At 45.7% G+C, this 26,797-nt stretch overlaps 1 protein-coding gene and 2 long non-coding RNA genes across 4 annotated transcripts; 1 reads left to right on the top strand and 2 right to left on the bottom strand.

Moving 5' to 3' along the window:
- Positions 1-4,163: 4,163 nt before the first annotated feature.
- ERLIN2 (ER lipid raft associated 2) lies at positions 4,164-21,915 on the top strand. 2 transcript variants are annotated; one of them, XM_019440803.2, is made up of 12 exons: positions 4,164-4,283; positions 5,479-5,600; positions 7,117-7,198; positions 8,411-8,457; positions 10,340-10,401; positions 10,558-10,683; positions 14,517-14,590; positions 14,750-14,808; positions 15,339-15,430; positions 16,236-16,325; positions 18,002-18,081; positions 18,474-21,915. In XM_019440803.2, exons 2-12 carry the CDS (start codon positions 5,494-5,496, stop codon positions 18,666-18,668), a joined length of 1,014 nt encoding a protein of 337 aa, XP_019296348.1. In that variant the 5' UTR covers positions 4,164-4,283; positions 5,479-5,493; the 3' UTR covers positions 18,669-21,915. The 2 variants fall into 2 exon arrangements, with proteins under 2 accessions (XP_019296348.1, XP_019296349.1); XM_019440804.2 differs by lacking the exon at positions 4,164-4,283 and adding an exon at positions 4,308-4,563.
- On the bottom strand, positions 13,226-16,847 carry LOC109262324 (uncharacterized). The gene is made up of 2 exons (XR_002077706.2): positions 15,191-16,847; positions 13,226-13,396 (listed from the first exon to the last, which is right to left on the bottom strand). It is a non-coding gene; the product is annotated as an uncharacterized LOC109262324 (long non-coding RNA).
- Positions 16,982-26,726, bottom strand: LOC109262323 (uncharacterized). The gene is made up of 4 exons (XR_002077705.2): positions 26,292-26,726; positions 25,570-25,680; positions 22,499-22,674; positions 16,982-17,067 (listed from the first exon to the last, which is right to left on the bottom strand). It is a non-coding gene; the product is annotated as an uncharacterized LOC109262323 (long non-coding RNA).
- Positions 26,727-26,797: the final 71 nt, after the last annotated feature.

Genomic DNA, 26,797 nt, shown 5'->3' with positions numbered 1-26,797 from the left:
GGGGTTGTGGGGGGGGGGGGTGGGCTAAATGGGTAAGGGGCTTTAAGGAATCTACTCCTGAAATCATTGTTGCACTATATGCTCACAAATTTGGATGTAAATTTTTAAAAAATAAAATAAAACATGTTAATAAAAAAAAGTCACCCAGATCCTGGTTATTCCAACTGAAAATAAGAGGGAATATTGTAACCCCCTTGATTATTATTAAGGATGTAGTTTTCCACTCCTCGTCTACCAACCTCACCCAAATCTTACTGGTATCAAATGTCTTGAAAGAAGACCTCTATTCCCTGTTTGAGGACATGAGGAAGAAAATTTTTTTTAAAAGTTTTTTCCAGCAACTTCCAGTCTTGTGATGTAAATGCAGTGAAGCCAAGATTTTAAGACTTGCCTGGTTCCTTTGGGGCTAACCTGGTTATTAATAATTAGGGCTCTGACTGTGCACAAAGGGGGTCTCTTCTCTCATTGGAGTGGCTCTCTCACCAACAAGGAGCTTGGTAAGAGGACTAAACAAACAACAATCCAGAGATAGGGAGATGTGGGTGGCTGGGGTGGGAGCACCTTCTTATCCTGCTTCAACCTACAATTATAAAAGGAACTGGCCTGATGTAAAGTTTTGCAATTTCTGACCATTGGTCTACATTCCTGAAAGGTTACGTGCGAGAGATAAATGTGGTAACTCTGTGTGTGTGTGTGTGTGTGTGTGTGAATGTGTTTTAGTTGAATCATTATGTTCTCATCATTTGCTGTAAGGAAGAAACAGACTTGGGATCACTTGAATTCTGCTTTGCAATTTACAAGCTTTGTGCTCCTGGGAAATCCCTTGACTTCTCTCAGCTTCAACTTCCTCCTCTAAAGTGGAGCTGAACTCAAAGGGCTGACCTGAAGATTAAATAAAAGGAGACTGGCATAGGGCCTGGTCCATGGAAAGCACTAGATCGTGCTTTATGAAATTTGTATTGTAAATAAATATCCGTTGAAGTGTAATTCCAGAGTCCCTTATCTCTCCTTCTGACAAGTCTTCATTTGGTTATTACTCAATGCCACATAACTTTAAGCTTATCCTTCTCAATTTCTGCCACATTAATAATCCAAACCCGCAAACAGACAAGAACACATTACAGGGATTTGTTATTTAAAACAGTGACAGCTAACACTATTGAACACTTAAAACGTGCCAAACGTTGTGTGTGCTTTTTTAATTGTCGTTGACATACAATGTTATATTAGTTTCAGGTACACAACACGGTGACTGGACAGGTCTATACATTACGTGGTGCTCCCCACAATAAGTGTGGTCACCATCTGTCACCATACAACATTATTACAATGTTATTGGCCATAGTCCCTGTGCTGTGCATTTCATCTCCGTGACTTAATTATTTTATAACTGGAAGTTTGTATGTCTTGATCCCCTTCACCTATTTTACCCGTCCCCCACCCACCCACCTCCCTTCTGGAAAGTTCCAGTTTGTTCTCTGTATTTAAAAGTCTGGTTGTTTGTTCATTTTTGTTTTTTAGATCCCACTTAGGAGTGAAATCATATGGGATTTGTCTTCTGTCCGACTTATTTCACTTAGCATAATGCCCACTTGGTCCAGCCATGTTGTCACAAATGGTAAGATTTCATTCTTTTTTTGGCTGAGTAATATTCCATTACTGAGTGTGTGTGTGTGTGTGTGTATATATATATATATATATATATATATATATATATACACACACACACATATATATACACATACATACACATACATACATACACACAGCCCCTTGGGCTGCTTCCATATCATGGCTATTATAAATAATGCTGCAGTAAACATAGAGGTGCATGTATCTTTTCAAATTAGTGTTTTCATTTTCTTGGGTAAATACCCAGTAGTGGATCATATGGCATTTCTACTTCTAATGTTTTGAGAAACCTCCACACTGCTTTCCACAGTGGTTTACCAACTTACACCCCTACCAACAGGGCACGAAGGTTCCCTTTGCACCACATCTTGGTCAGCACCTGTTATTTCTTGTCTTTTTTTTGTCTACCCATTCTGACAGTTGCAAGGTGTTACCTCATTGTGTGCGTGTGTGTGTGTGTGTGTGCTTTTCTTGATCTGTCATTTGATGCTCATGACAGTCCTGTAAGTCCTATAAGGGTCATACTATCATTACTCCCATTTCACGGATGAAGAAACTGAGGCACAGAATAAATCATTTTCCAAGGTCACACTGCTAACAAGAGGCAGGGTGGAGGGGGAGGGTGGTGAAAAGGCAGGATTTAAACCCAGGCAGTCTGACTGTGGAGTACCTGCACTTAACCACTACTCTACACTGCAAGGTTTTTTTAATGGATTTTTAATGTGCACCTGGGTGGCTCAGTCTGTTAAGTGTCCAACTTCAGCTCAGGTCATGATCTCCCGGTTCTTGAGTTCAAGCCCCACATCAGGGCTCTCTGCTGTCAGCATGGATTCTCTGTCCCCCCACCCCCTGCCCTTCCCCTGCTTGCTCTCTTCTCTCTCAAAAATAAATAAAATAAACATTTAAAAACTTTTTAAAAATGGATTTTTAAATACTTTCATTAAACAAATCATTACAGATGTACCTGCTTGATAATACTGGATATTGTCAGAAAAACCACAGAAGTCTTAAGAAAGGGATTTTTGGAAATGCTAGATCATCTGAAGTCCACCTGCTGCCTCTAGGCAGGGCCAAAGTTAAACTACTCAGGTCTGGCAAAAAAAACTTCCTGAGAACAGAATCCCAAAGCTTTCACTCATAGTTCATTCCAAAACTTAACAGTCAAGATATTCTTAAATTACAACAAATTCAAATCCTTTATACTACAGGCTAAGCCCCATTCCTTGGGCTGATAAACCCCAATATTTCTATTTCTCTGACTCATCCACTCAACCATTTAATAAACTTACTAAGTGTGCCCTGGTGAATTATTTCACTGAAGGTGGAGATAAAAAGCTCTTAAGTTCTGATAGGATCCATCAGGAGACTGACCAGCTGGGAGGAGGGGAGATTTGCAGTGACAGGATGGGGAGAAAAGAGGTCCTCGCTGATGGAGGTGGGCACAGAGCCCCCAAGGCAGCACCAGGCAGCCCACTTGTGGGCTTAACCATGTAATGCTGAAACATCCCAGCACAGACTCATCCAGGGCAAACCCAGGATGAATTCCAAGCAGACATGCCCGGAAAACCTACGCTTTTCTTTCCCTGTGTCCTAAATCTGTCTAACAGCACCATCTTGCCATCTTCTCTGTGTAAAGGCTTTTCATTTACTGGGGGCTGCAATTAACTGGCCTCTTTTCTCTTCTGCAAACAAAATAAGTTCAGTGGCTGAATGAGAAATGTCCCGATGTGCTGCTGTTGAACAGCCACAGCTGCGGACAACGTGAGGCCCTGAGACCAGAACACCCAAGCTCTAGATCCTGATCCTGGTGCCATTATGCCTTCAGTCTGCATTTGCTGAGTACCTAAGCTGCCCTCAGGGAACTTAGTCCCTCCAAGGAGAGTGCACCAGCCTCTGTGTACCGCAGTTAGGTGTTATAAAGGCAGTTAAGCTCCCGAAGTTGACGGAGCGCAAGGGAGGCTTTCATCCACCGTTACCCCCGCACCACACTGAGCTCAGGATCCTATTTACTAAAACTGGGATAACTCCTTTTTTTGTCTACTGTATGGTGCTGTGGGGACCTCAAAGGCCAAGGCTCCTAGGAAAGCAATTCAAAATAGGGACTGTTTGTTGATGAACGACGTAAAGGTGCTAATCCACGCGTTAAAAGACGTGTTTCATTCACCGGTGCTACAGGAAAGCACGAGCAGAGGGCTAGAATGGCTGCAACTCGCTGGTACCTGCCCCGAAAAATACACTTGACCTAATGGCAGGGCTGGGGGGGAGGGGGGGCGGGGGGGAATCCAGGGCAAATTCCAAAGTCAAAACCTCGGAAAGCTACACGCTCAGTCACTCAGCACCCGCCGCTACTAGCTTCCTCCCGCTCGTCACTCTCCAGGCGCTCCGCACCGTCCCCGCCCTGGAAACCCTAACCAGAGCTCCCAACGGGCCGGACCAAGCCGAGGGCGCCCCCTGGCGCCCACGCGCGGACAACGAACTCGGGGAGCGCGGGGGCGGGGCTGACAAGCTAAGAAGGAGGGAGTCTTCTCGCGTGAACTAAAGGCGTCATCGAGGCGACGGACCCGGAAGGAAGTAGCGTGTGGAGGGGCGTGGCGGTTTCTACGGTTGCACGGGGGTTCGGACGAGTACGGAGCGCCTGGAGGGACAGCCTGGTACGCGGCCCCCGCCCCTTAGTGTGCGCGCTGGGCCTGTTTGAGGCTCCCGGCCCGAGCTGATCAGCCGTTCTCCCGGGCTCGAACCCCAGCAGCCTCTCTCCCTCAGGAGCTAGAAAGCAACCCCTTTCTGTTTCGTCCCTTCCCCCTCAGCCCCAGGGCGCTTGGGACGCGCGACCCTCTCTCGGAAGAGGGCTGGGAAGGGGCGCGATTTGGGAGCGGGGAGGAGGGCATTTGCAGAAAGGACGCAGCTGCAGATCGGTAGCTGGAGTCCGCTACGGTAAAATAAGCGCCTTGCAGATGTCTGAGCCCTAGCTAGCTATGTTAGTCCTGGGAGGCAGAATCCACGCCCTGCACGGGTGGGCCCGGGCACGCCTGTGAACTTTGCTGTCAGTTACTATCGTTTTTCCAGATCCTTCGGTGTTCAGAAAATGAGTCTCTAGATGCCAGCTCTTTCTCATCCTGGTGCCTGGACCCAATTGGACCCAGGAGCCCAGTCTTCCCACCCTTGGGAACCCTCTTTCTTCTCTAACCGTGGGGCTTGGGGACCTGTCGGGTGCAAAGTGCCAGTCAAGTGTATGGGAGGGAGTGTAGAGCCCTCCCCCATTTAGATCCAAAGGAATAACTGGGAAGGTGGACGAAAAGCCAGAGAATCCCATCATGGAATTCTGCTCACATGCTGTGTCTGTCGCTCCAGCATCTGGAAAGACTAAATAATGGTTTCTTTTGAAATGGCAGGCAATTAGGACTGGGAGGCTCTGACCAGAATTACATAGCCACAACTGCCTGTCATTTGACATCCTCTGTAATTTGGGCAACATACTGCAGCTGCCTCTCTTCCCTTTTACTAGCGTGAGTGGCTCCCGTGACAGCACATTCGTGTTCACAGGAAGAGAAGGCTGTGTTCTGAACGCTGCCCAATTGGCACTGGTTCTCTCTTGGGGCCCGGCTGTATCTGGAGCCACTGCCTCTCCAGCGAGGTGGGGAGTATAATTCCACAGCTAAGGAAGGAGTGGGAATGTTGCCTGAGAACAGGGATGAAGAGAGTTGTAGATCTAGCCTTGTGTTCATACTACAGCAGGCTGGATAGGAGCCACTTGCAGGGAGCCCAGCTTAGTAAGGTGCTCTCTCTGCTTGTCATGGCTTTTCTCCTGCATGTCGGACCACACACATTTTCTTGCATCTTTTTCCCTAGGATAAAGGCTCACTGATGGCTCAGTTGGGAGCAGTTGTGGCTGTGGCTTCCAGTTTCTTTTGTGCGTCTCTTTTCTCAGCTGTGCACAAGATAGAAGAGGGACATATTGGGGTGTATTACAGGTAAGGAAGGGACAGGGAGAAGCTTGCAACTTCCTGTTAAATGACTTTCTTTCCTACTCACTGTCTAGCAGATTCTGTTGAATATCTGTGTACATTGAATAGAGGAATCTTTTAGACTGAGCTGTTGTGTCAGTGACCAGGGGAGGGGGGCATATACACACACGCTTATATACATACATAAATGTAAATATAAAACTTAGTAGTCTCAAGTTGATGCTGTGGATGGTGAATGATAAATGTGTATAGAGGTTTAGAGTTAAAATCCACAGGAAACCAGTGCTTGCAGGTTATCTCTGAAACCTCGTTTTCTCATATCCCCCTCCCGGCATCTTGGTGCCACAAGGTTACCTCCGATGAGCACCAGTTCTTGATGGCAACTTGAGCTAGCCTGATCTGCCAGTTTGTACCCACTCTTTAAAATTAACGTTTCAGGCAAAATGAGAAATCCTGCAGATTGATACATAACCATTCGAGCAAGCGCTAGGATAGTGGTTCTTACAAGAAAGCTCCATTGGGTAGCTGTTTTATTGCTCTTTTTAAAAAATATAATAATTATTTTTTTCCTTCATAATATAAAGCAAAGAAGCACTTACAAATCTTGGGTTGCTTTCCTTTCAGTAACCTCCATGACCAGGTTTTTTGCTTTAAGTCTTTATGAACTCCTTCTTATATATCCTCAAGATGCCTATTCCTGGATTGCTGATAGCAAGTTCTAAAAGTCTCGTTGGGATCCACTCTCCCCTTTATTTCTCCCCACCTTCTGCTTATGTGTCCCCCCAAAAAGGCTTTTAACTTTGTTACCCTTTACATACAACTTGGTTATAAAGTAATGCTACCGCCTGGAAAATATTTGTAAATGATTTTTTAAAATTTTTTTAACATTTTTATTTATTTTTGAGAGTTAGAGACAGAGTGTGGTGGGGGGTGTGTGGGGCAGGGGCAGAGAGAGAGGGAGACACAGAATCCAAAGCAGGCTCCAGGCTCTGAGCTGTCAGCACAGAGCCCGACACAGGGCTCAAACACACGAACCGTGACATCATGACCTGAGCCAAAGTCGGATGCTTAACCGACAGAGCCACCCAGGTGCCCCTTGTTTGTAAATGATTTTTAAAGCATTTCTTAAAATTATTCTTTTGATTGTTCATGTCACTGGGATCCAGCATTAGTGCAGTTAATTGATAAATGTGTTACTGGACTTAACTGCCCTCCTGGATTGCCACAAGCTCAACAGATATGACAAAGACAGAGTTCCTCTTACATTAAGTATTGCCAGGGATTCTGCCGTCTTTATTCCACTTGGCCCATGTGCCTATTTTTTTGCCACAAAAGCATAAATAATGGTTTTATGTTTTACCATCAAACTTCCTAGAATATTAGGGTCGAGTTGAGAGGAAGGGGTCTGTGGACATGGCTGAGACACGTGGCACTCTATATGAAACGTTTATGGGGCCGGTGCAAATAGTATTGATGTAATAGATACCTCTTGCTAAACTGCCTCTCTCTTCTTCCTCTGCAGAGGCGGTGCCCTACTGACTTCCACCAGTGGCCCTGGTTTCCATCTCATGCTCCCTTTCATCACATCATATAAGTCTGTGCAGGTATACTTGGCTTATGGGGTATGTTTGGACCACTGCAGATTTGGGGTGTTGACAAACGCATGATTGTAATTACTTACCATTAGGTCAGTATAATGCCTTTCCAAGGAATCTCATACACACACACACACACACACACACACACACACACACAAACATACACACAAACGCGTACACACACATATATATATGTGTATACATACATACGTACATGTGTATGTATATATATGCACATGTTTATATACACGTATGCATATATGCATGTATATGTGTGCATATATGTATATGTGTATGTATATATATCTAATGGAGAATGAGGCTCCATGAACCATGTACTCTAGAGCTTTATTTGGTTGTTGAAATAGCTGGATTGGGTCATTGCCTTGGCCCAGCAGCCCCAGCTGGGAATTATTTCTTCACTTCAAGGTAAAACCAAAGAAGAATATGTTCTGAATGTATAGAAGGAAAAGTAGGGTGCGTGTGTCTGTGTGTTTTAAATCACAGGCTACCAAGATAAATAGAAATAAAACATGGTAAATTTGCTGGTTCTTATTTGAAATTCGTAGATGTAAACATAATTTGGTTGGGGTGGGAGGAGTTGGACTCAGTGAAGGGAAATGACATCTAAGTAGAAGTAGGATTAGTTATGACAGATCTAAAAGCCTGGCTAAGTTAGACTAGCCATCTTTGAAGTATGTCCAGCTAAGAGGAATAAGATTTAGAGAATGACTTTAAAACTAACCCAGGAAAATATCCCAGGATACCTCCTCAGCATTCTCCCTGTACATCACTTCTGCTATTTCCTCTGCTCGATGGTTTCTAGAGTGCATTTGTGCACATGACCTCACGAGTCTTACAATAAGGCTGAGAATGGGCTGAGCCAAATAAAGAATCCGCTGTTTCAAGACTGGTAAAGGAAGAGACAGAGATAAACACAGGTCTTAGGACTCCTAATGCAGGGTCTTTTTTACTAAGTCATTACTAAGCTCATCTGTATGGTGATTCACTTACAGTGAAGGGGGGGGAGGTGGGTAGGTACCTTTGTTTGGGTGTCACACCCTATAAGTAAGGAGGATTAGGTGAAACATTCATGTTTAACAAGAGCAAAGCTCATCCCAGATAACTTCAAGGACCAGGCCATTTGGGATTCTAAAATGCAGTTACTTTGCTTGTCACTGCCCATTTTACAGCATTTTATGTCTCCTCCATTTCTAGACCACACTGCAGACAGATGAGGTGAAGAACGTGCCTTGCGGGACTAGGTAAGGGCCCCGGGATAAAGCAGTTACACCTGCAGCAACAGAAGGGCTGTCTGGCTGACTGCAGCAAGAGATAGCGAAAAGGGATGCATTCCTTCCTGGTAGTTTTACCAAGTTCCCCACCTCCTAGCTCCCTAGGCTCCAATTTGACTAGGCGGTGCAGTGCATCGGGGAAAATCATGGGAGGTAGACAGATTTGGGAGAGCCTGGAATGCTGTAATAAGTTTGGACTTTTTCTGTTACAAGTGAAGATCCACTAAAGGCCTTCAGCAGGCAAATGACCCGATACAAGAAGATAGGTTTTGTATAACCAGCTATGGAGAATGTTTTAAAGGTAGGGGGAGGGGCGCCTGGGTGGCTCAGTCAGTTAAGCGTCCGGCTTCGACTCAGGTCATGATCTTACAGTTCGTGAGTTCAAGCCCCACATCAGGCTCTGTGCTGACAGCTCAGCGCCTGGAGCCTGCTTTGGATTCTGTGTCTCCCTCTCTCTCTGCTCCTCCTCCGCTTGCAGTCTCCCTGTGTCAAAAATAAATAAACATTTAAAAAAATAATAAAAAATAAATAAAAAGGTAGGGGAGACCTCGGGGTCTGGCGATCCAAACAGAACACTGCTCTAGTGGTCCGCTTGGAAAGTAAAGGAGATCTAAACTGGACAGGGTGACAAACACCACCACAAGGAAACATGGGAGCAAATCCAGAATTAGGGCATCTCACGGGATAATGGGCCTGATCTCATCACAAGGAGGAGCTTTGGGTTGAAAAGGAGACTTAAAAGACATAAATGTGGTGGATGGTGAGCCTTGATTAGAACCTGGTTCAAAAATACCAGCTATGAAAGACAGAGAAGGCCTGGATTCGTCAGCTCGGGCTGCTATAACACAGTGCCACAGACTGGGTGGAAACTGGTGAAGCCTCTCTTCCTCGCTTGCATATGGTGGCTTTGCTGTGTGCTCACACGGCCTTTCCTCTGTACATGCAGAGAAAAAGATGTTTGGTGGCTGCCTTTTTTCGTTTACCACTCTAATTGGGTGAGCGCCCCACCCCTAAGCCCTCATAACCTTAATTACCACCTGAAAGGCCTTCTCTCAATACAGTCACCTGGGGGTTTTGGAGTTTACACTTATGGCTTTTTGGAGGGCACACACTTCAGTCCACAACAGGATCAAGTGAGGAAATTGGAATAAGGACTAGGTATCAGAGGCTGTTAAGGGATTCTTGCTAATTTTCTTACGTTTGGGGATGGAGTTAGGACTACATAGGAGAATGTCATTACTCCTAGGTGAGTGTTGCTTACTAAAGTATGAAGGGGTAAAGAGTATCATGACTGCAACGTTGAAATGTTCAGCATAAAAAAGATCAATCAAGAAGGTAAAATGTTAACAGTTGTTAAGTTTAGTGTTCGTGTATGGCCGTTAGTTGTACTATTCTTTTCACCGTTCCTGTATACCCAAAATTGTTTATAAAAACGAATATTTGCAGGGAAAGGGAAGGGCTGAACCAAAGTGAGGGTGGAGACCATGAGAAATGGTGACCGGAAAATCCCACTGTGACCTTTAAGTTCTGAGAACACCTTGACTTTTCCCTGCAATTGATTGCTTCAGTCAAAAGGCATGGCAGATTCAAAAGATACAGACTATTCTTTTTCTTACTGGTACCCCCAAAAGTTTCATTTTTCTCCGTCTGGAGATATTTTTAGGAGGTGTGATTTCTTGAGAGACTGTGTTCTTGCTCCAAACTTGGAAGATTCCTACTTGGAGATCCCTCCTGCCTTCTGACCTCCCTCGAACTCTTTCCTGCTGAGTCACACTTCTTACGCCATCGCCCTGGGACTGCACTGTGTTCCAGAGCCTACTGGTGACTTCTCTGTCCCTTCTTCCTCCAACAGTGGTGGTGTAATGATCTACTTTGACAGAATTGAAGTGGTGAACTTCTTGGTCCCAAACGCAGGTACGTTTTTCCAGTTTCCCTTCTCCACCGGCTTACTTTGCCCAGCATGTCCCCCCGCGCGCCCCCCACCACCAGGGTCTGCTGCAGCACGTCAGGCAGTGGCGGGGGGGGGGGGGGCTGCCTTTTCTTACCTTGCAATCCCACCCTCCCTCCCAGTGTATGACATAGTGAAGAACTACACTGCTGACTACGACAAGGCCCTCATCTTCAACAAGATCCACCACGAACTGAACCAGTTCTGCAGCGTGCATACGCTTCAGGAGGTCTACATCGAGCTCTTTGGTAAGGAAGCCTCTTCTGGCCATGGTATGCCTTGGCAGCTGTTCCCCCCACCACCGACTTCCGAGCCACCGTAGGGCAGGATGGGTACGGGTGGACAGGAAGTGCAAGCCCAGTGCTCAGGAACCGGTCTGTGCTGATAGAAGCAGAAGGTCAAGAAGACAGGTGAAGTTTGGGCACACGGATGACAGTGGACTGGAGGCCTCCTGGTTCACATCAGGACTGGAATGGCAGTCCCTAAAACACCTGCTGTCCCTAAAACACCCTTCTGTAATAAGACAGGGTTAGTTCTCAAGAACCTGAGAGAGTATCCAACCCAGCAGCCTCATTTTCAGATAAGGGTACTGAGTGAGGCTCAAAGAGACAAATGGCAGGGCTGAAGCTAGAACTCTCGCTTCACCTTGCTTCCCACCACACCACACCGAATGCAGGGAAGCCAGGAAAGGCGAGGAGGACGGCAGGAGTCGCATTTAATTCTGGAAGGGGGACAAGGACCATAGCTACTTAAAGTTCCCAGAGCTTTGTGGTGGTGGGTCTTTTTAACCCTATACCTGTAGGGATGAATAGGAAAATCCTTAAAAGAATCCACGTACTTAAGTGGATACCTTTTGTCCTCTTTAGCCACCAAAATAAACATAGTGTGACTTTAGCAGCAAGGGAGGGAAACAGTTCAGTAATCCTTAAAGCTCTTTCGCAAGAAGCATTCTGGTTCAGCTTGCTGCCGGAAGTGTTCTAGTAGCCGGTGCCGAAAGTAAACGATGGTACAGCTAGTCTTGATATGAGGACTAGACAGTGACTTTTCCCAGGAATCTTCCTGAAAAAGGACCGTGCGTGAGGACGTTTCAGAGTAGACAGGGGAGGAGCGCCTGGTGCTGCCGGACACCACGATCAGAGCCCCCTGCACACGGTGTTCCAGATTTGGGAAATCGTCAGAGTCACTTTCAATTTTTCTGCAATAGGAAGTGAATCTAAATTCACTTTAGAGGGTTTGGATTCAGCATGCTTTTACAAAAAATGCAGTAAGTTTGCCTTATTTTTTTCTTTTTTTTACCTCAAACTGATTAGCATTTTATAAAATATCATTACTTTTCTCTAGAGCCACTGTTTTAGAACTTGTGCCATTAAATGAACATTTTAAAGCATTTGAAACAACAAAAGGCAAAGGGGTCTAATTTCCATGAAGAGAAAATGAAAATGTGACATCATTTTGCGTTAGAAAACTTATTACTGTCAAGGCGCCTGGCTGGCTAAGTCAGTGGAGCACGTGACTCGATCTCAGGGTCATGGGTTCGGGCCCCACATTGGGGGTAGAGATTACTTAAAAATAAAATCTTCAAGATAAAGTAAAAAGAAAGAAAGAAAACTTACTGTCATAGAGATAAACTTAGTAGCTTAGTGAAGCTTCTTTTACAGAGAAGCTCAGAAAATATATTTGCTTTGAAATGTTTTTCTTTTTAAAGTTAAGTCTTGGGGTGCCTGGGTGGCTCAGTTGCTTGAGCATCTGACTTCTGATTTTGGCTCAGCTCATGACCCCAGGGTTGTAGAATCAAGTCCCACGTCAGGATCCATGCTTAGATTCTTAAGATTCTCTCTGTCTCCCTCTGCCCCTCTCCCTTGCTCATGCTCTCTCTCTTTCTCAAAAAATTAATCAATTGATTAGAAAAATTAAGTCTTGGGAGATCACTGTCTTGCTTAGAATCTATTTGCATCTGTAAAAGAGAAATTCATGTCTCAAATCCCACTCGTTAGGCATGGAGGTTTTCTCCTGGTTCTGTCCTCTCAGGACTCACAGCCCTGATTCAGCTTCGTGGCCTAATTCTCATCACTGCTTACCCTGCTGCGTCCTCTCTGCCCACTTTATAAATTTTTTTATGTTTTATTTTTTATATTTGAGAGAGAGACAGAGAGCGAGTAGGGGAGGGGCAGAGAGACAGAGACAGAATCTGAAGCAGGCTCCAGGCTCTGAGCTGTCCGAACAGAGCCCAATGCGGGGCTTGAACTCACAAACCATGAGATCATGACCTGAGCCGAAGTCGGACCCTTAACTGACTGAGCCACCCAGGCACCCCAGTCTGCCCACTTTATAAAAACATTACCTGGTACTTGCTCAGAAGTTGACCTGATTCAACCTCTTTGTGTAATATAACCTAATCAGAATTTATCTGCAGAACTATAATGTGTAAAAAACTTACTAGTATTGCTTTGATAATAAACCACCTTGCAAAATATTTCTTCCAGATTGTCCTAGAAAGTTACTAGCCCAGGACCACAGGTGTCCACTAATAAATGACAATGTTATTATTAACCTAGGGAGGGCACAGAACATCTCAAATTTGGTTGATCTATCTAAAATAGAAAATATGAAACGTGATGTTTATCTCCATCTGTCAAATTGTTAAACACATATCAGGTCTGAGGTACTGCCTTTGGGGCATTTCTCCCTCACGCTGACAGGCTCATGAGAGCATATCCAGTCCATAGAAATGTTAAAATTCCTTGCTGACCGATATGACAGCTGAAGAAAGTGCCATTTTAGACCTAAAAATTAAAGCATAGTGACCAAACAGGTTTATTAGTTTGACTGCTAACTCGCTTGAGCACATCACTGAACCTCCATGGGCCTCCATTTGGGCATCTGTTAAAGGCATTTGCTGTTCCTCAGTGGCTCCTCTTTGGGCACAGGTGACCAAGAACGGCTACTTCAAGCAGGTGACAGCTGACAGTAATAAGAGAGGTGATTCAGTTCCGATGTCCCAGCCAGATTTCGAGGTTTCATGGAGTCTTCTCAGGGCCTTGCAGGGTCTTATAGAAGACCTCGGGAGGGTGGTCGGGGGGGGAGGGCCAGGAAGAGAAGCCCCAGGCCAGAGAGGGCAGCTGTGGCCCCGCACAGTCACAGCCAGAAGGGGCAACCAGTTAGAGCTCTTCCTAAACTTCCCTATGAAACGACTCCCATGTGAATTCTGACAGAGCAATCAGGGCCAAAGCAAACGACACATCAGAGGACTTGGGCTCATTTCCAGAACCGTAAATTTTCATTTTCCCCTTGTGTTATTTGATGGGAGTTCTTAATGGAAATAGTCTTCCCTGGGGCTTTCCTTGACGTCAGAGTCTGTTTTTCTGGTAGAAACTTCTAAAATTACCAGATTTAATGTGCTTGGCTCCCTTCGAAATACCTAACACAGCCACTCCACCTTCCTTCCTCTTGAAAATGGGGGCCCGCCCTCTGTTTCGCTGCTGTTGTCTAGGGGAAGGCTGCTGCCTGACTCAAGAAATGTGCTAGAATTGTTGTTTGTACTTGTTCTTTTGAAAGCTCAGTTTCCTTTTGGGCAAGGTTGATATTTTCAACAGCCTCGGTGATTTTATCTGGAGGCCACAGGAAAAGGACACTCTCCCATCTAGCTTATGTAGAGGGGCCGCACAGGGATGTCACTTTGAAAGATGGGTGGCGGGGGACGCCTGGGTGGCTTAGCCATTTAAGCATCTGACTTCAGCTCAGGTCACGATCTTCTGGTTCATGAGTTCAAGTTCCATGTCTGGCTCTGTGCTGACAGCTCAGAGCCTGGAGCCTGCTTCAGATTCTGTGTCTCCCTCTCTCTCTGCCCCTCCCCCCGCTCGTGCTCTGTCTCTCTCTCAAAAATAAATAAACATTAAAAATTTTTTAAAAACAAGAAAGACGTGCAGGGTATCTTTAGATTTCTGGGCTCTGCCTTGGAAAGACCTTTGGCCTGTCAGGTGCATTCTTGAGCTGGCGTGTTAGTTTGTACTCTGCCCTCACACTTTCCTCCACCCTGCCTAAAAAACGTAACAACAACGTTTTCGGTCTTTCTTGATTCCAGATCAGATTGATGAAAATCTCAAGCTGGCTTTGCAACAGGACCTGACCTCCATGGCCCCCGGGCTCGTCATCCAAGTAAGCATGGCCACTGTGGGACACCCCCTGGTAAAGGTGTATCCCCCACTCTTCCAAGGGATGTCCTTCTTGTGCAAGCAGATCAAGGGCTAGTGGCAGCTGCTCGGGTCCCTCACCACCCTCACCTTCCCATCAGGTGCTATTTTTATCCTTCCCCAGGCCGTGCGGGTCACAAAGCCCAATATACCCGAGGCGATCCGCAGAAACTACGAGTTGATGTGAGTATTCCCTCTGCCCAACCTGTACCCCCCACTCTGTCCCACACCCCTCACCTCATCCCATCCCAGAGTTAACCCGTGCCACGCGTTTCTTCCCCTCCTTGAGTATTCGGCACAGCCCGCTGCACTGTAAGGTGGGGCGGGTGTGTCACAACAGTCACCTGGGCTCCGGAGAAGCCCTTTCAAGCAGTGATGCTTTGAAAAGGGCCAGGGGGCATTGTTTGTGCTTCATGGCTCGTGCCAAAGAAGATGGGAGGAAGAGGCGGTTCAGTGGGCAGGCAGGTGCATTTTACCTAAGTAAATTATGCTTTACTTCTCACAAATGAGTTATTTGGGAGGAGAAAGAGAGCCGCATTACTGCCTGCAACAGATCTGCTCTTACTTGGGACAGGGAACAGCCTTCCAGGCGAGAGTGAGAAAGCCAGGTTTGCCTCTCCTCAGCAGAAGTTTGGTTCCTCCAGGGGACAGTGAAGTTCCTCGGAAGCGTTTTCCGCAGCCGCCTCACGGCTGCATACTGTTCTTCCCTTCAGGGAAAGCGAGAAGACAAAGCTGCTCATTGCAGCCCAGAAACAGAAGGTGGTGGAGAAGGAAGCTGAGACAGAGCGCAAGAAGGCCCTGATCGGTCTGGATGTGGTTCTGGGATCCCCTCTCAGGGTGGAAGGGCTGGGGAAGGCGGGCAGATGGCGAGGAAGCCTCGGGCGCGGTTAGGTCACACGGTCCTGCAAACCCTGGCCGCGCACAGGAGCGGCACTTGTACTCCCGGAAGCGACGCTGAAGTTGTCAGATGGTGGGCAGGGCCGGTGAGCTTTGAGTCTCCCCCTATCTCTGAAATGAAAGGATCCCTTCCTAGTTAATTCTTAATCGATAATAGTAGTAGCTAATACTTCTCAAGCACCTACCATGAGCCGTGCACTTTTCTAAGCACTTACATGTGACTCGTCTCCTCACAAGCACGAAGGGACTAACTAACGTGCCCAGTGTCATATGGCAAGTAAGTGGTGGAAATGGGGTTCACCCGCAGAGACCCTGGCCAGAACCCGGCTCCTAACCTCTGCACTAGATCATCAACGACTACTGACTGCTTCCCAGAGTGAAGTGGCAGGAAGAACCTTTTTAGACACTACCGTATTCCTTAAAATACTCTTTTGGGAGAAACACCCCTGTGACTTAGGAGAGAGGTTGGGACTCATTCCTCGCTTTCGTGGGAGGGCCCAGGTCTCCCGGCTGACTGTCTCATGCCGATGTCGGGGTACTGCACTCACGGGTGCAGTCCACACGTGCCCACCGTGGTCACCCTCTGGGGCCCTCCCTCTGAACACATCCGCATCCCCGCATCAGGGACTCTGATCACAGGAAGGGTGGGATTTAGTCTAGCCTGTGAGATATCCATAAGTGCTCTAAGCCTTTTCTCAACATCGTCACTACAGAGGCAGAAAAAGTGGCTCAGGTGGCAGAAATCACCTATGGGCAGAAGGTGATGGAGAAGGAGACCGAGAAAAAGATTTCGGAAATTGAAGGTGAGCAAAGCTGAAATGAGTGCCTGAGTTTTCCTCACGCCCCACTGTGTGGCTGGGTGGGGGTGGGGTCGGGAGAGCCCTTTTCCTTGGCTCTTTAACCTTTGTTCTAAGATGTCCGGATTTCTTTGGAAAATTCCTTTTTCACTGTGCTTTGACTCAAGTTTGGGGGAGATTTGGGCCAGGCTGGCATACGTTTTCCACTTCAGAGAGCGTTCACTGATTCAACAAATGTCCATGTAGTGCTGTTAGGTGCTCTCGGGTGAGGAGTAAGAAAAAGGGAAATTGTGTAAATCCCTGCTGTCTGGCAAGGGTCTCAGTGGCAGTGAACTCAGAGGCTAGGCCAGAACAGCCCCTCCTTGTGCCGTGCCTACCCCCCACAGCTGTGGCTTCTAAGTCTGCTCTCAGTATCCCTATGGTAGATACTGAGGCAGGTCTGAAAAAGACACCTTTTCGGTACCAACAACACTGGAGCTGGAGAAAAGTGTTTTCTTGACTGGCTTTTCTGAATATTATTCACCTTCAGTTCCCTGCCCCTAAGCCCTCAGCTCATTCCCACCACCTGCCCTTTCCTTCACGTGGTGCCTTATATCAAGCAAATTCTAGGACAAAAATAGGACCTCGAGGCCCAGCTTCGAAATGCCATGTCAACTTGTACTCACCATGGGGCTCTCAGGCTTTGCAGGGGCCCAGCGAGGAGCCAGCTGGGATTTTACAGGCCAGCAGTTCCTTGTTAGGGAGCTCTCTGCAAAACAACGCATTTTTATTTCTTATAAAAACATGTCATCAGGTGCTAAGACCACTTGAGTGGGCCCCATGCAGCCAGCGCCCCAGCCAGACTGCACGCTCTTTCCGCCCGGGGCCGTGCTGGGGGTGTGCAGTTAGAACCCACCCACAGGCTGACCTTTCTTCCAGGCTTTTTGCTACAGATATTACACGAGGCTGGCCGCATTCCCAAGGCAAGGGAGCAAGCATCAAAAGTTTTGCATCAGCTTGACAGAAAGCTGGTCTCAGCAGATTAAGGAAGTGTTTTGCTTGCATGGTGGAAGTTTAAATAGGTCTTCATCCAAACAGGTGTTAGTCTGGACCATGGCATGGACTTCTCCTGTTGGGAGTTGTGCCAGCTTAACCAGTGTTAACTAGAATCTTTTTGAAATGGTCAGTGGAAATAAAAGAGAAATGAAGGTGGAGAGGGACCGAGCTGTTTCATGTTCGTGGCATCCAGGTTTAGGGGGAGCCACTTCTGGCTGTCTTTAGAGCCTTCTTTGGGCTCCTCGCGCTCTTGCTGTGCAGCACAAGAGGGGTGAAGTGGCACCCCACCCCTGTCTTCCCAGACGCGGAGTGACAAGGACTCAGCCTGTGGACACAGGAAGTGTCCCTTGGCAGCACTTTTCCCGAGACTGCCTTCATAAGTGTCGCTGGGCATAGCAACAGACGTGCTCAGAGTTGGTCCCCACTATCCGGAGATGACTTCAAAGCATTTTTCACCCATGGTTGATTTTCACAACAACTTATGAAGTAGGAAAAAATGCCTCTTTCCACCATTTCACGGAAGAGGAAACCAAACCACAGAGAGAAAAGAGCAGTCTCCCAAGGTCACAGAGGCAACCAGGGGAACGTCACAGGGCCCAGGGTTCTGGTAACATCTACACTGCAGTTCACTGCGTTCTTGCCCTCAGATGCTGCCTTTCTGGCCCGGGAGAAGGCAAAGGCTGATGCCGAGTGCTACACCGCTATGAAAATCGCTGAAGCAAACAAGGTAAAGCCCAATGCACCTGGTGACAAGAGGGTATATTTGGCTTTGGGCTGATGTGGTTTGAGGGTTTGTGATGTTGGATGGCCACTGCCACCAAAGCCCCTCCTAGCCAGACGTGCTGGCTGCCATGCTGTGTGGGCCTGGTGCTCCCCTGTTCCTTAGCCATGCCTCAATAGAAGCTCAGTTGTTGTGCTAAACCCAGAAACTCCCTAAAACTCCCTTGCAGCTCTGACCTTGGAAATCAGTACCCGTTACTAACAGAACAGTGAGACCAGGAAGGGGTAGGGAAGGCACATTTCTTCGACAAAGACCCTCTCCTTGTGAAAAGTGAAGGGTGCCACCCAGAGTTTTCTTGAATCTGCCTCCACATAGCCGCCTTTCCTTTTTTCTTACAGCTGAAGCTGACCCCTGAGTATTTGCAGCTGATGAAGTACAAAGCCATTGCTTCCAACAGCAAGATTTACTTTGGCAAAGACATCCCGAACATGTTCATGGACTCCGCAGGCGGTCTGGGCAAGCAGTTCGAGGGGCTAGCTGACAAGCTGAGTTTCGATGATGACCCCTTGGAAGCAGACCCTGAGGAGAATTGAAATTTTTGTATACGACCTCAAATGACACTTAAAAGAGATCTTTATTTTTGAATGATGAACCAGGATGCTCCTCCCTCCCACATTACCTGCCTTGACTCTCTCCCACATTCGGTGGTGAAAAAAAAGAAGAAATGGATTTAAATAGATCCCCTCCCTGGGAAGGATGGGAAGGGGTTGATGATTTGGGGTTTTATTCAGGTAAGTGGGTCAGATGACTTCTGTTAAGACTGGGAAACCATGGCTTTGACCTTTGCCCTCTAGACACTAATTTTAGCCCTTTGAAGCAGATTTAAGGAGGGACTCAGTCATTACAGAGTGGGAGAAACGTAGGGTGTTGCCTCCAGGTGATCTGATTTCCCTTATTTGGGAAAACGGGGTCCAGTTTTCTCGCCCCTGCCTCCAAGGTGGGAGACACCTGGGGGTGAGGCCCAGCAACTGAGCAAATGTGTGCTTTTGAGTTTGCCAGCAGAGCTGCGGGGGGACAGCTGCAGGGGATGTTGGGCTTTGCTGGCATTTCTCTCGGGGCGTCTGTGAGTCACGTTGGCACGCTTTTCTGGAGTCCTCTTAAGGAAGAACCTGAGCTGTCGGCTCTGCAGACCTTTCTGTCCACTGCCCTCCTTTCCCCAGGGCTCAAAGAGCGGTGGTTTCCAACTACATTCCAGAGTCAGGCTTTGGGCACCACCACACGCTTCTTTTTAAAACTTTTCACCTGTTCTGTGATTTGGTTTTTTCCTCTCACGTCTGTTCATTAATTCCACTTGGCATCAGGAAGACAGGAACAAACAACCCAAGTGTCTTAATAGCTGCTGACGTGGGGTTGTCATCTCTCTCAGCCACCATGGCACCTGCTTGGCAAACTGCGTATGTTCCTTGAGATCAAGTGTCTTTTCTATTGTGGGGATTCTACCTTGAAGAGCTCCTGTGGGGGAGGAGGACGGTCCCCTGGAAGATCTCCTAGTCATAATGCTTCTAGCTTGTGCTGGCATTAGTCTGACGCAGCGATAAAAAGGGAGCCCATTCTCTAAGTAGCACGTGTTTTTAAATCTAGGGCACTGACAGCCACACAGGGGTCAGACTGAGTGCTAAATCTCCAGAGACAGCGATGGGGGTACATGCCCGAGGCCCTGCCCCGGCCCCTGGGTTGGAAGGGCTGCATCAAAATCTGTTCAAATGTTTGAGTTTGGTTTTAGTTTTGTTTTTGTTTTTCCATTTCTAAGTAGGAAAAATTTGAGTCACTCTGGGAGATTTGGGATGGAGGAGAACAAACATGAAAGGTTTTCTTCTATCCTGAAATGGGGGGTGGGGTGGTGTGCAGCTTATGTAGCCTACGAGTCGTGCACCAGATTGTTAGGTTGTCTCGAGTTAACTTGCAAACACGTTGGTATTCTCCATGACAAGCTCTGGTTGAGAATTCAGCCTTGTTATTAGCCTCCCCCCCTCCCCCCACCACCAAAGAAACTACCACTGTACCCCCTCAGCGATACTATGAATGATACTTTCTGGCACAGATCCCCACTTCATTTTTGATCCCATGCCCAGACCTGGTTTATCGAACGGTCCCAAAATTCGGGCCAGCTTGCTCCCAAGTAGCATCAGGCTTGTCTAGGGTCCTGGGAACAATCAGCCTGCTTAGGTAGAAACAAAATGTGAACTCCTCTGAAATGCTGCCCTTCTCTGTTCTTATCTCTGGGACTTAGAATTTTCAAACCACTGGTCCTGGTCACACTTTGTGCAGGCAACCACATGTTCGTGGGAATGATGGGTTTTAATGTGCTCACAGGCGCTTGCAGAAGACAGTCAGTCTCCCGAGGCCAACAGGGTAACCGTCATTAAGATATACTCACCCTCCTCCATTTCGGTGCCATTGATCCCTTGTTAGGAGCAACAGGACACATGACATCCAGCATCCCCAGTTTTCATATTTGTCAGCTCCCCCTACCCTGAGACTTGCCGCCTCAGCCTCAGAAAATGCTACCTTAACAGAACCCAAGGCAAGGATGTCTCAGCCTCTGAACAGTACGTTTGCTCAGGTTCTTAACTTGAAAGCCTCCCTAATACCAACATTCTGTGATAGTTTGTCCCTTGCACTAGATACACTTTAACCACAACAGAGCCTCAGTAAAGTCTGCTGCACCTGCCCCCCTCACTGCTAATGTTGCTTCCCCTTTAAACACAAAGTATAAATGTTGCAGTAGCCCTCGGTTCAAATTCAACGGTTATCTATAACCTGCCTAAATGGTGAAATCATGGAGGTCAGCGGTTTCCTCAGCATGGGACTAACCAGTCTGTCTGTGCGACTTTGTTTCTTTAACACTCACTAGAAAATCCAATCTTAAAACATTTGAGTTCTAAACATGTAAAATGTGACAGCCTACAATTTTGTAGGCAGCAAAGTCATGGCTGCTATTTATAAATGGAACTTCTATCAAAATAAGTAACTGTTTATAAAATTCAGTTTTTGTAGGATTTTCCAAGGAAAAGTCACCTTGGCTGAATGTTTCTCACTAAACTTTACAGAAGTGGTTCATATTCGGTACTGTTTTTAATCACTTTTTTAATATAAGGACAGAATATTTGCAAGGAAGCCAAAGTTTGTTAATAATTTTTATAAGACTAAAATAACATAAATCTGAAGGTAACTGTGGTCATATTAAGTTGAAGGAGGAAAAAAATTGACAATTGTAGCACTATATTGATCCAAAAAAAGTTGTTTTATACATGATCTGTTGTAATTTCTATGGGTATGTGTATCTTTCAGCATTGATAACTTTGCCATTTACAGAGAGTAAGTAGTGAAAGTAAGATCACCGTATTTACTGACTTCTCTAAGTTTGATTGAAGATAAACCTCCCTCAGTTGAAAATAAACCTGTATCTTGGCTAGTGGCTGCTCTGTGTCCATGAACTTAACCTCTACTTTAGTGCTCAGTAGGATTCTAGCCACAGTTTCTATTGCTTCCTTAGAAAAGAGTTAATAGCCAATCAGTTTGTGTTTGTATTTCCATTTCTGTGTAAGCTGGTAATTGAATAGTCAAACAAACTCTACTTTGAAAGAGCCCCAACAGTTTAATGACCCCCTTTGTAAATGAGAAATGATTCTTGTTATATTAATAACTCTATAAATTATATGCTGGATTAATTGCCTTAGGTTGATAGCTGGAGGAATTGTTTTAGACAACACTAAAGGTGTGAATTTATATCTGAGTTTTATTTTCAGTCTTGCTAAATAAAACAAGTCTTTGTATTTACTTTTTATTTTTTTTAAACGTTTATTCATTTTTGAGAGAGACAGAGCACAAGCAGAGGAGGGGAAGAAGAGAGAGAGACACAGAATCCGAGGCAGGCTCCAGGCTCTGAGCTGTCAGCACAGAGCCCGACGCGGGGCTCAAACCCACAAACAGTGAGATCATGACCTGAGCTGAAGTCAGACGCTTAACTGACTGAGCCACTCAGGTGCCCCTGTATTTACTTCTTTGTTAAAGTGAAATTCAGCAATAGCTCATGTTAGGATAGGTGATATAAAGAAATAAAACTAGTGGGGCACGTGGGTGGCTCAATAGGTTGAGAATCTGAGTCTTGATTTTGGCTCAGGTCATGACCCCAGATTCATGATGGGATCAAGGCCCTTCTGGCTCTGCTGAGCATGGAGCCTGCTTAGGATTCATATTCTCTCTCTCTCTCTCTTTCTTTCTCTCTTTCTCTCCCTCCCCCCACCCCCTCACTTGTGCGTGCTTTCTCTCTCTCAAAAGTAAACTTTAAAATATATATATATACATAAATATATTCAGACGAATACCCCCATCATCAATGTGGAAACAGTAAACAACTAACCTGTAAACTTGGCATGATTCTGGGTAGGTGCTGTAGAGGTTGCTGATTTTAAAGAATCCATAGCGGCTGCACTTCCCCAAAGGGCAGAGATTCCTTGAGTTGAGCCAAAACTCATTTTGATATCAATTTAGTGAGAAAGTTACAGTCTCTACTCCGGAAAGCCGCCCAGCCTAAGGCTGCCAAACAAAATACGGGGTGCTCCGTTCAGTCTGAATTTCACATGAACAACTAATAATTTTTAGTGTAAGGATGTCTCAAACACTGCATGAGACACACTAAAAAAATATTATTCATATGAAATGCACACTTAACTGGATATCCTATATTTTTATTTGCCAAACTTGGCAACCCTAGCCCAGGCTTTCTGAGTTTTTTTTTAATGATGCTCCCAAACTTTTTCTATTGGTTTGAGAGCTGCTACGCAAATACTATGAACTTACAATTGAATAGGTAAGTTAAGAATGTAGTTACTGACATTAGACTGCCATGATTAAGATCCCTGCTCTACCATTTCTTAGGTGTATGGCCTTAAATTCTTTAACCTCTCTGAGCCTCAGTTTCCTCATCTATAAAATGGGTTGAGTGGAGGAAATGAAATCATGCACGTGAAGGGGTTAGCCCTGTGCCTACTGTGGGTAAGCACTCAGAAATAACATTTTCAATCATTTGGAAAAACAGGCCTAGGAAGCATACAACCATAAAGTGGGTACCACTATAAGATTACAGACTGCCCGGCACAGAGAGGGAAAGGGGAACAACATTAGAATGCAGCAAACAGTATTAAGAATACAGCTTCTACAGAAATGGCATATGTAAAAAGTAAGCAGGTTTGGTCCTGTGGAGAACTCCCAGTTCTCTGATATAAAAAGAGTTGAGGTGGGGCACCTGGGTGGCTCGGTCAGTAGTAAGCATCTGACTCTGGCTCATGTCATGATCTCTTGGTTCGTGCATTTGAGCCCCGCTTTGGGCTCTGCGCTGAGCTGACAGCTCAGAGCCTGGAGCCTGCTTCGGATTCCCGATCTCCCTCTCTCTCTGCTCTTCCCACGCACAAGCTCTGTATCTCTCATAAATAAAATAAGACATTAAAAAAATTTTTTAATAAAAAATAAGAGTTGAGGAGGCTAGCAAAGCAAAATGCTAAGACCAAAATTTAAAAAGTAAGAAAATAAACCCCATGGGTTGACCCCATAAAAGGCATAAGGGGAATTTAGCGACTTCACATTCATAGAAGTTGCATAATGGTTGGCTAGGTATCCTCTAGCTCCCCAGAGATCAGAGAAGAGGAAATTAGTTTGCAGAATGAAGTATTTTTTAAAAGATTCTACTTGAGATAAGACCGGCTAAAATTTGAAATCCAGAAAAATAGTTGTGTGCAAATAGGAAATAAATCCAGGGATTAACATGAATAACATTTTCTCTGATGCTTTTCAAAAATTGGGGAGATTCTATGCTGTTTGGAGGGTTTAAATGTCATTCTAATTCTGTATGAAAGATCAAATGATCTCTAAAGGTCCTCCCTAGGTCTGTGGTTCTAGAATCTATATTCACATTTCAAAAGCCAAATGTGACAGTATGTTTGCTGAGGGATTGTTGTCATGGTTTCTCTACCTCAATTCATTTAAACTGGGGCACAGACATTATTTCTCCATTTCTCCTTAGAGCCAAGTAACCAGGCAACATTAATTTTCTATTATTTTATCTCTTTTTATCCCCGATAGAATCACAGTACGCGCAGAAGGAAACAGTTTTAAAATCCATGAATGCATTTCCCATAATTCAGGGCCTCAGACTATAGAGGTGAATGTTTTAAACACTTGATGGCCTTTAGGATGAATAAGTATACTAGATTTTTATAAAATTATATAATCTGTTCCTCTGGGTATTTGGCTTTTTTAATCTTTCTCTTCTCCCCTTTATCCTTGCAAACTGTCAGAGCAATGTAAAGACAGTTGCTGGTGATGATGTGATTGTGGACTTCCATTTTTTAAGGATTAGGTGGTAGGGAAGAATGAAAGGTTAAATAAATTACATGGTTGATGTCCCAGAAAGAGGAAGAGAAGAAATTAAAAAGGAAAACCAGGAGAAAAAAGTGGAATACAATGCATTCAAAAGCATAGCTAAGAAGTAAAGAAATTGGAAAATGTGAAATGATGAGACCGGGGTCACCTTGATCTTTTTGCCTTTACTTCCATTTATTTCCGTAGAGTTATAGAAGGTTAGCGATGAAAAGCATCTTAGAAATGAATCCGTAGTAAAGCCTGTCTTACTCATCCTGGTCTCCCCAAAGGTACCTTTACAGAGAAATGCCTCAATAAATGTTGACTGAATAGATAAGAAGGGTGGGGGAACTCACATGTGTTGAACGTTTTTGCACTCGCTTTGGCAGAGCACTCTACTAAGGGTGTTAACACGTTATCTTGATTGATCCCCCCTGCAGCTCTGAAGGAGATTGTGACTCCATTTTATAAAAGAAAAACTAAGAACTTCAGTAACTTATCCAAGATGCCAGTTCAACAATGAAACCAAAATTCGGTGTGTCAATCCTGTGCCACCACTACCCAATCTTGGCACCACTATCCTTATTAACTTGAAAGTTCAAATCACTCTCCTGATGCCTTTTTGGGAGCCATGCACACATTCAACAGTGGAGGCCGGGGTGGGGGAGGTTGACCTTAGAATTCAAAGATGACACCTGACCTATGAAGTTACTCCTACTTGTTATCGTAATAACCTATCACCTGGATTGTACATCCTTTAGCTCTGATGAGGTGTTTATGGTTTTTTAAATGTTTTCCAAATAGCGTGTCACACTTTATGTCAGGTTCACCCAATGCTTCCTCTATACATCTCTTCAACATGATCTCCATCACTGTAATCCCTTTTGTTTCACCAGTGACCGCTGCCTAGCCCCAGACCTTTCAACTCCATCTCTCTAGAGCAAAGGTCTATTATATACACACCATGAATAATTATTCTAGTCATTTTTAAAATTTTTATCATTTTGTCAGGAGTAGAAATTATCAAGTCCAGAGCCATTTTGACAACCCTAATTTACAGATACCCCCAGTTACCTGTAAACAGAAACTTCCCCCAAAGTAGTTCTTGATGGCAAGTACCCTCGGTTCTGCTCAAAGTGATTTTCCGGAACACAACATATGAAATTTTATCTCAGTTCCTGGGGTCTGGGGAGATGGTAATAGAAGAAAGAATATTGCCCTTTATTTCCTGAAGATTTGAAGTAAGCCCGGTCACCCCAAGACAACCTGGGGGACGCACTTTGGCCCTTTCTCCAACATAATAGCGTCCCACTCCATCCAGTTGAAACGTTTGAGAATCTTTAAACAGTACAGCCAAAAGCACTTTCCGTAACAGAATTCTCTCTACCCACCCACAGCACCTACTATTTCACCATCTATTAAACCTCGTATTTTACTGTGTTAGCCTTTACATTGTTTGGCTCCTCGCCATGTTTATGACCTTCACACTGCCGAGAGCTGGACACATAAGGACACTCAAGACTGGACTGAATGTGTGCGGAGCTCATGCTAGGCGGTCCAAAGGCCACCTGTGCCCTCTGATAAGGCAGCGCTACCGCAGGTGGTCACCAATCTCTTGAAATAATGGATAGCCCGAACTGGGGCATGCGGTAAGTCAAAACTCTGCACCGGGTTTTGTAAATTACGTACGCTTAAAAAGATCTCAGTAAGGTTCCCTATTGGTTACATACCGAAACCTTACCTTGGAGGTACTGGGTTTTAACGTGGTGTTTAAAGTATTCATTAAAATGTCTTACTTTTTCTGCGCCTATTGGTAATTCTTTGAATACATGTGTGGATCGCATCATATTGCTATTTGACAGCACTGGTCACAAGGATGACAAGAATAGCCATATAATTGAATCGTGCCGTTTCCTTCAGAAACTGTTTTCTGTCTCTTAAGGGTTCCTCACGAGCCTCATCTGAGCAGCCATGTCTCCGGCTCTAGCAGCTTCGAACCCTGGTCCCCGCGCACAGGAATCTTAGCTCACAGCTCTCTCAACGCCAGGGACCGGCAAAAATGTGGGTCTTTTAAGAAAGGAACCAGGACCCCGGAACAGGCCGCGTTTTTTGCGTCAAGAAGCTCCCGCGGGGACGGGGACCGTGGCTCAGGCAGGAGGACTGGCAAGGCTTGCGAGGGGGCACCGGAACCACGTCAGGCCGGCCTCCCCACACCCACCCCACACCCACCCCCCGCCTCCGGAGCGCCGCCTCCAGAGCGGGGCCAGGCTGTCCCCAGTAAGGCCCGGGACGACCTCCCCAA

This window comes from Panthera pardus, unplaced genomic scaffold, assembly GCF_024362965.1.
Source record: "Panthera pardus isolate Hobbes unplaced genomic scaffold, ASM2436296v1 HiC_scaffold_13, whole genome shotgun sequence".
NCBI lineage: Eukaryota > Metazoa > Chordata > Mammalia > Carnivora > Felidae > Panthera > Panthera pardus.
This window is presented reverse-complemented; position numbering and strand designations above follow the sequence as displayed.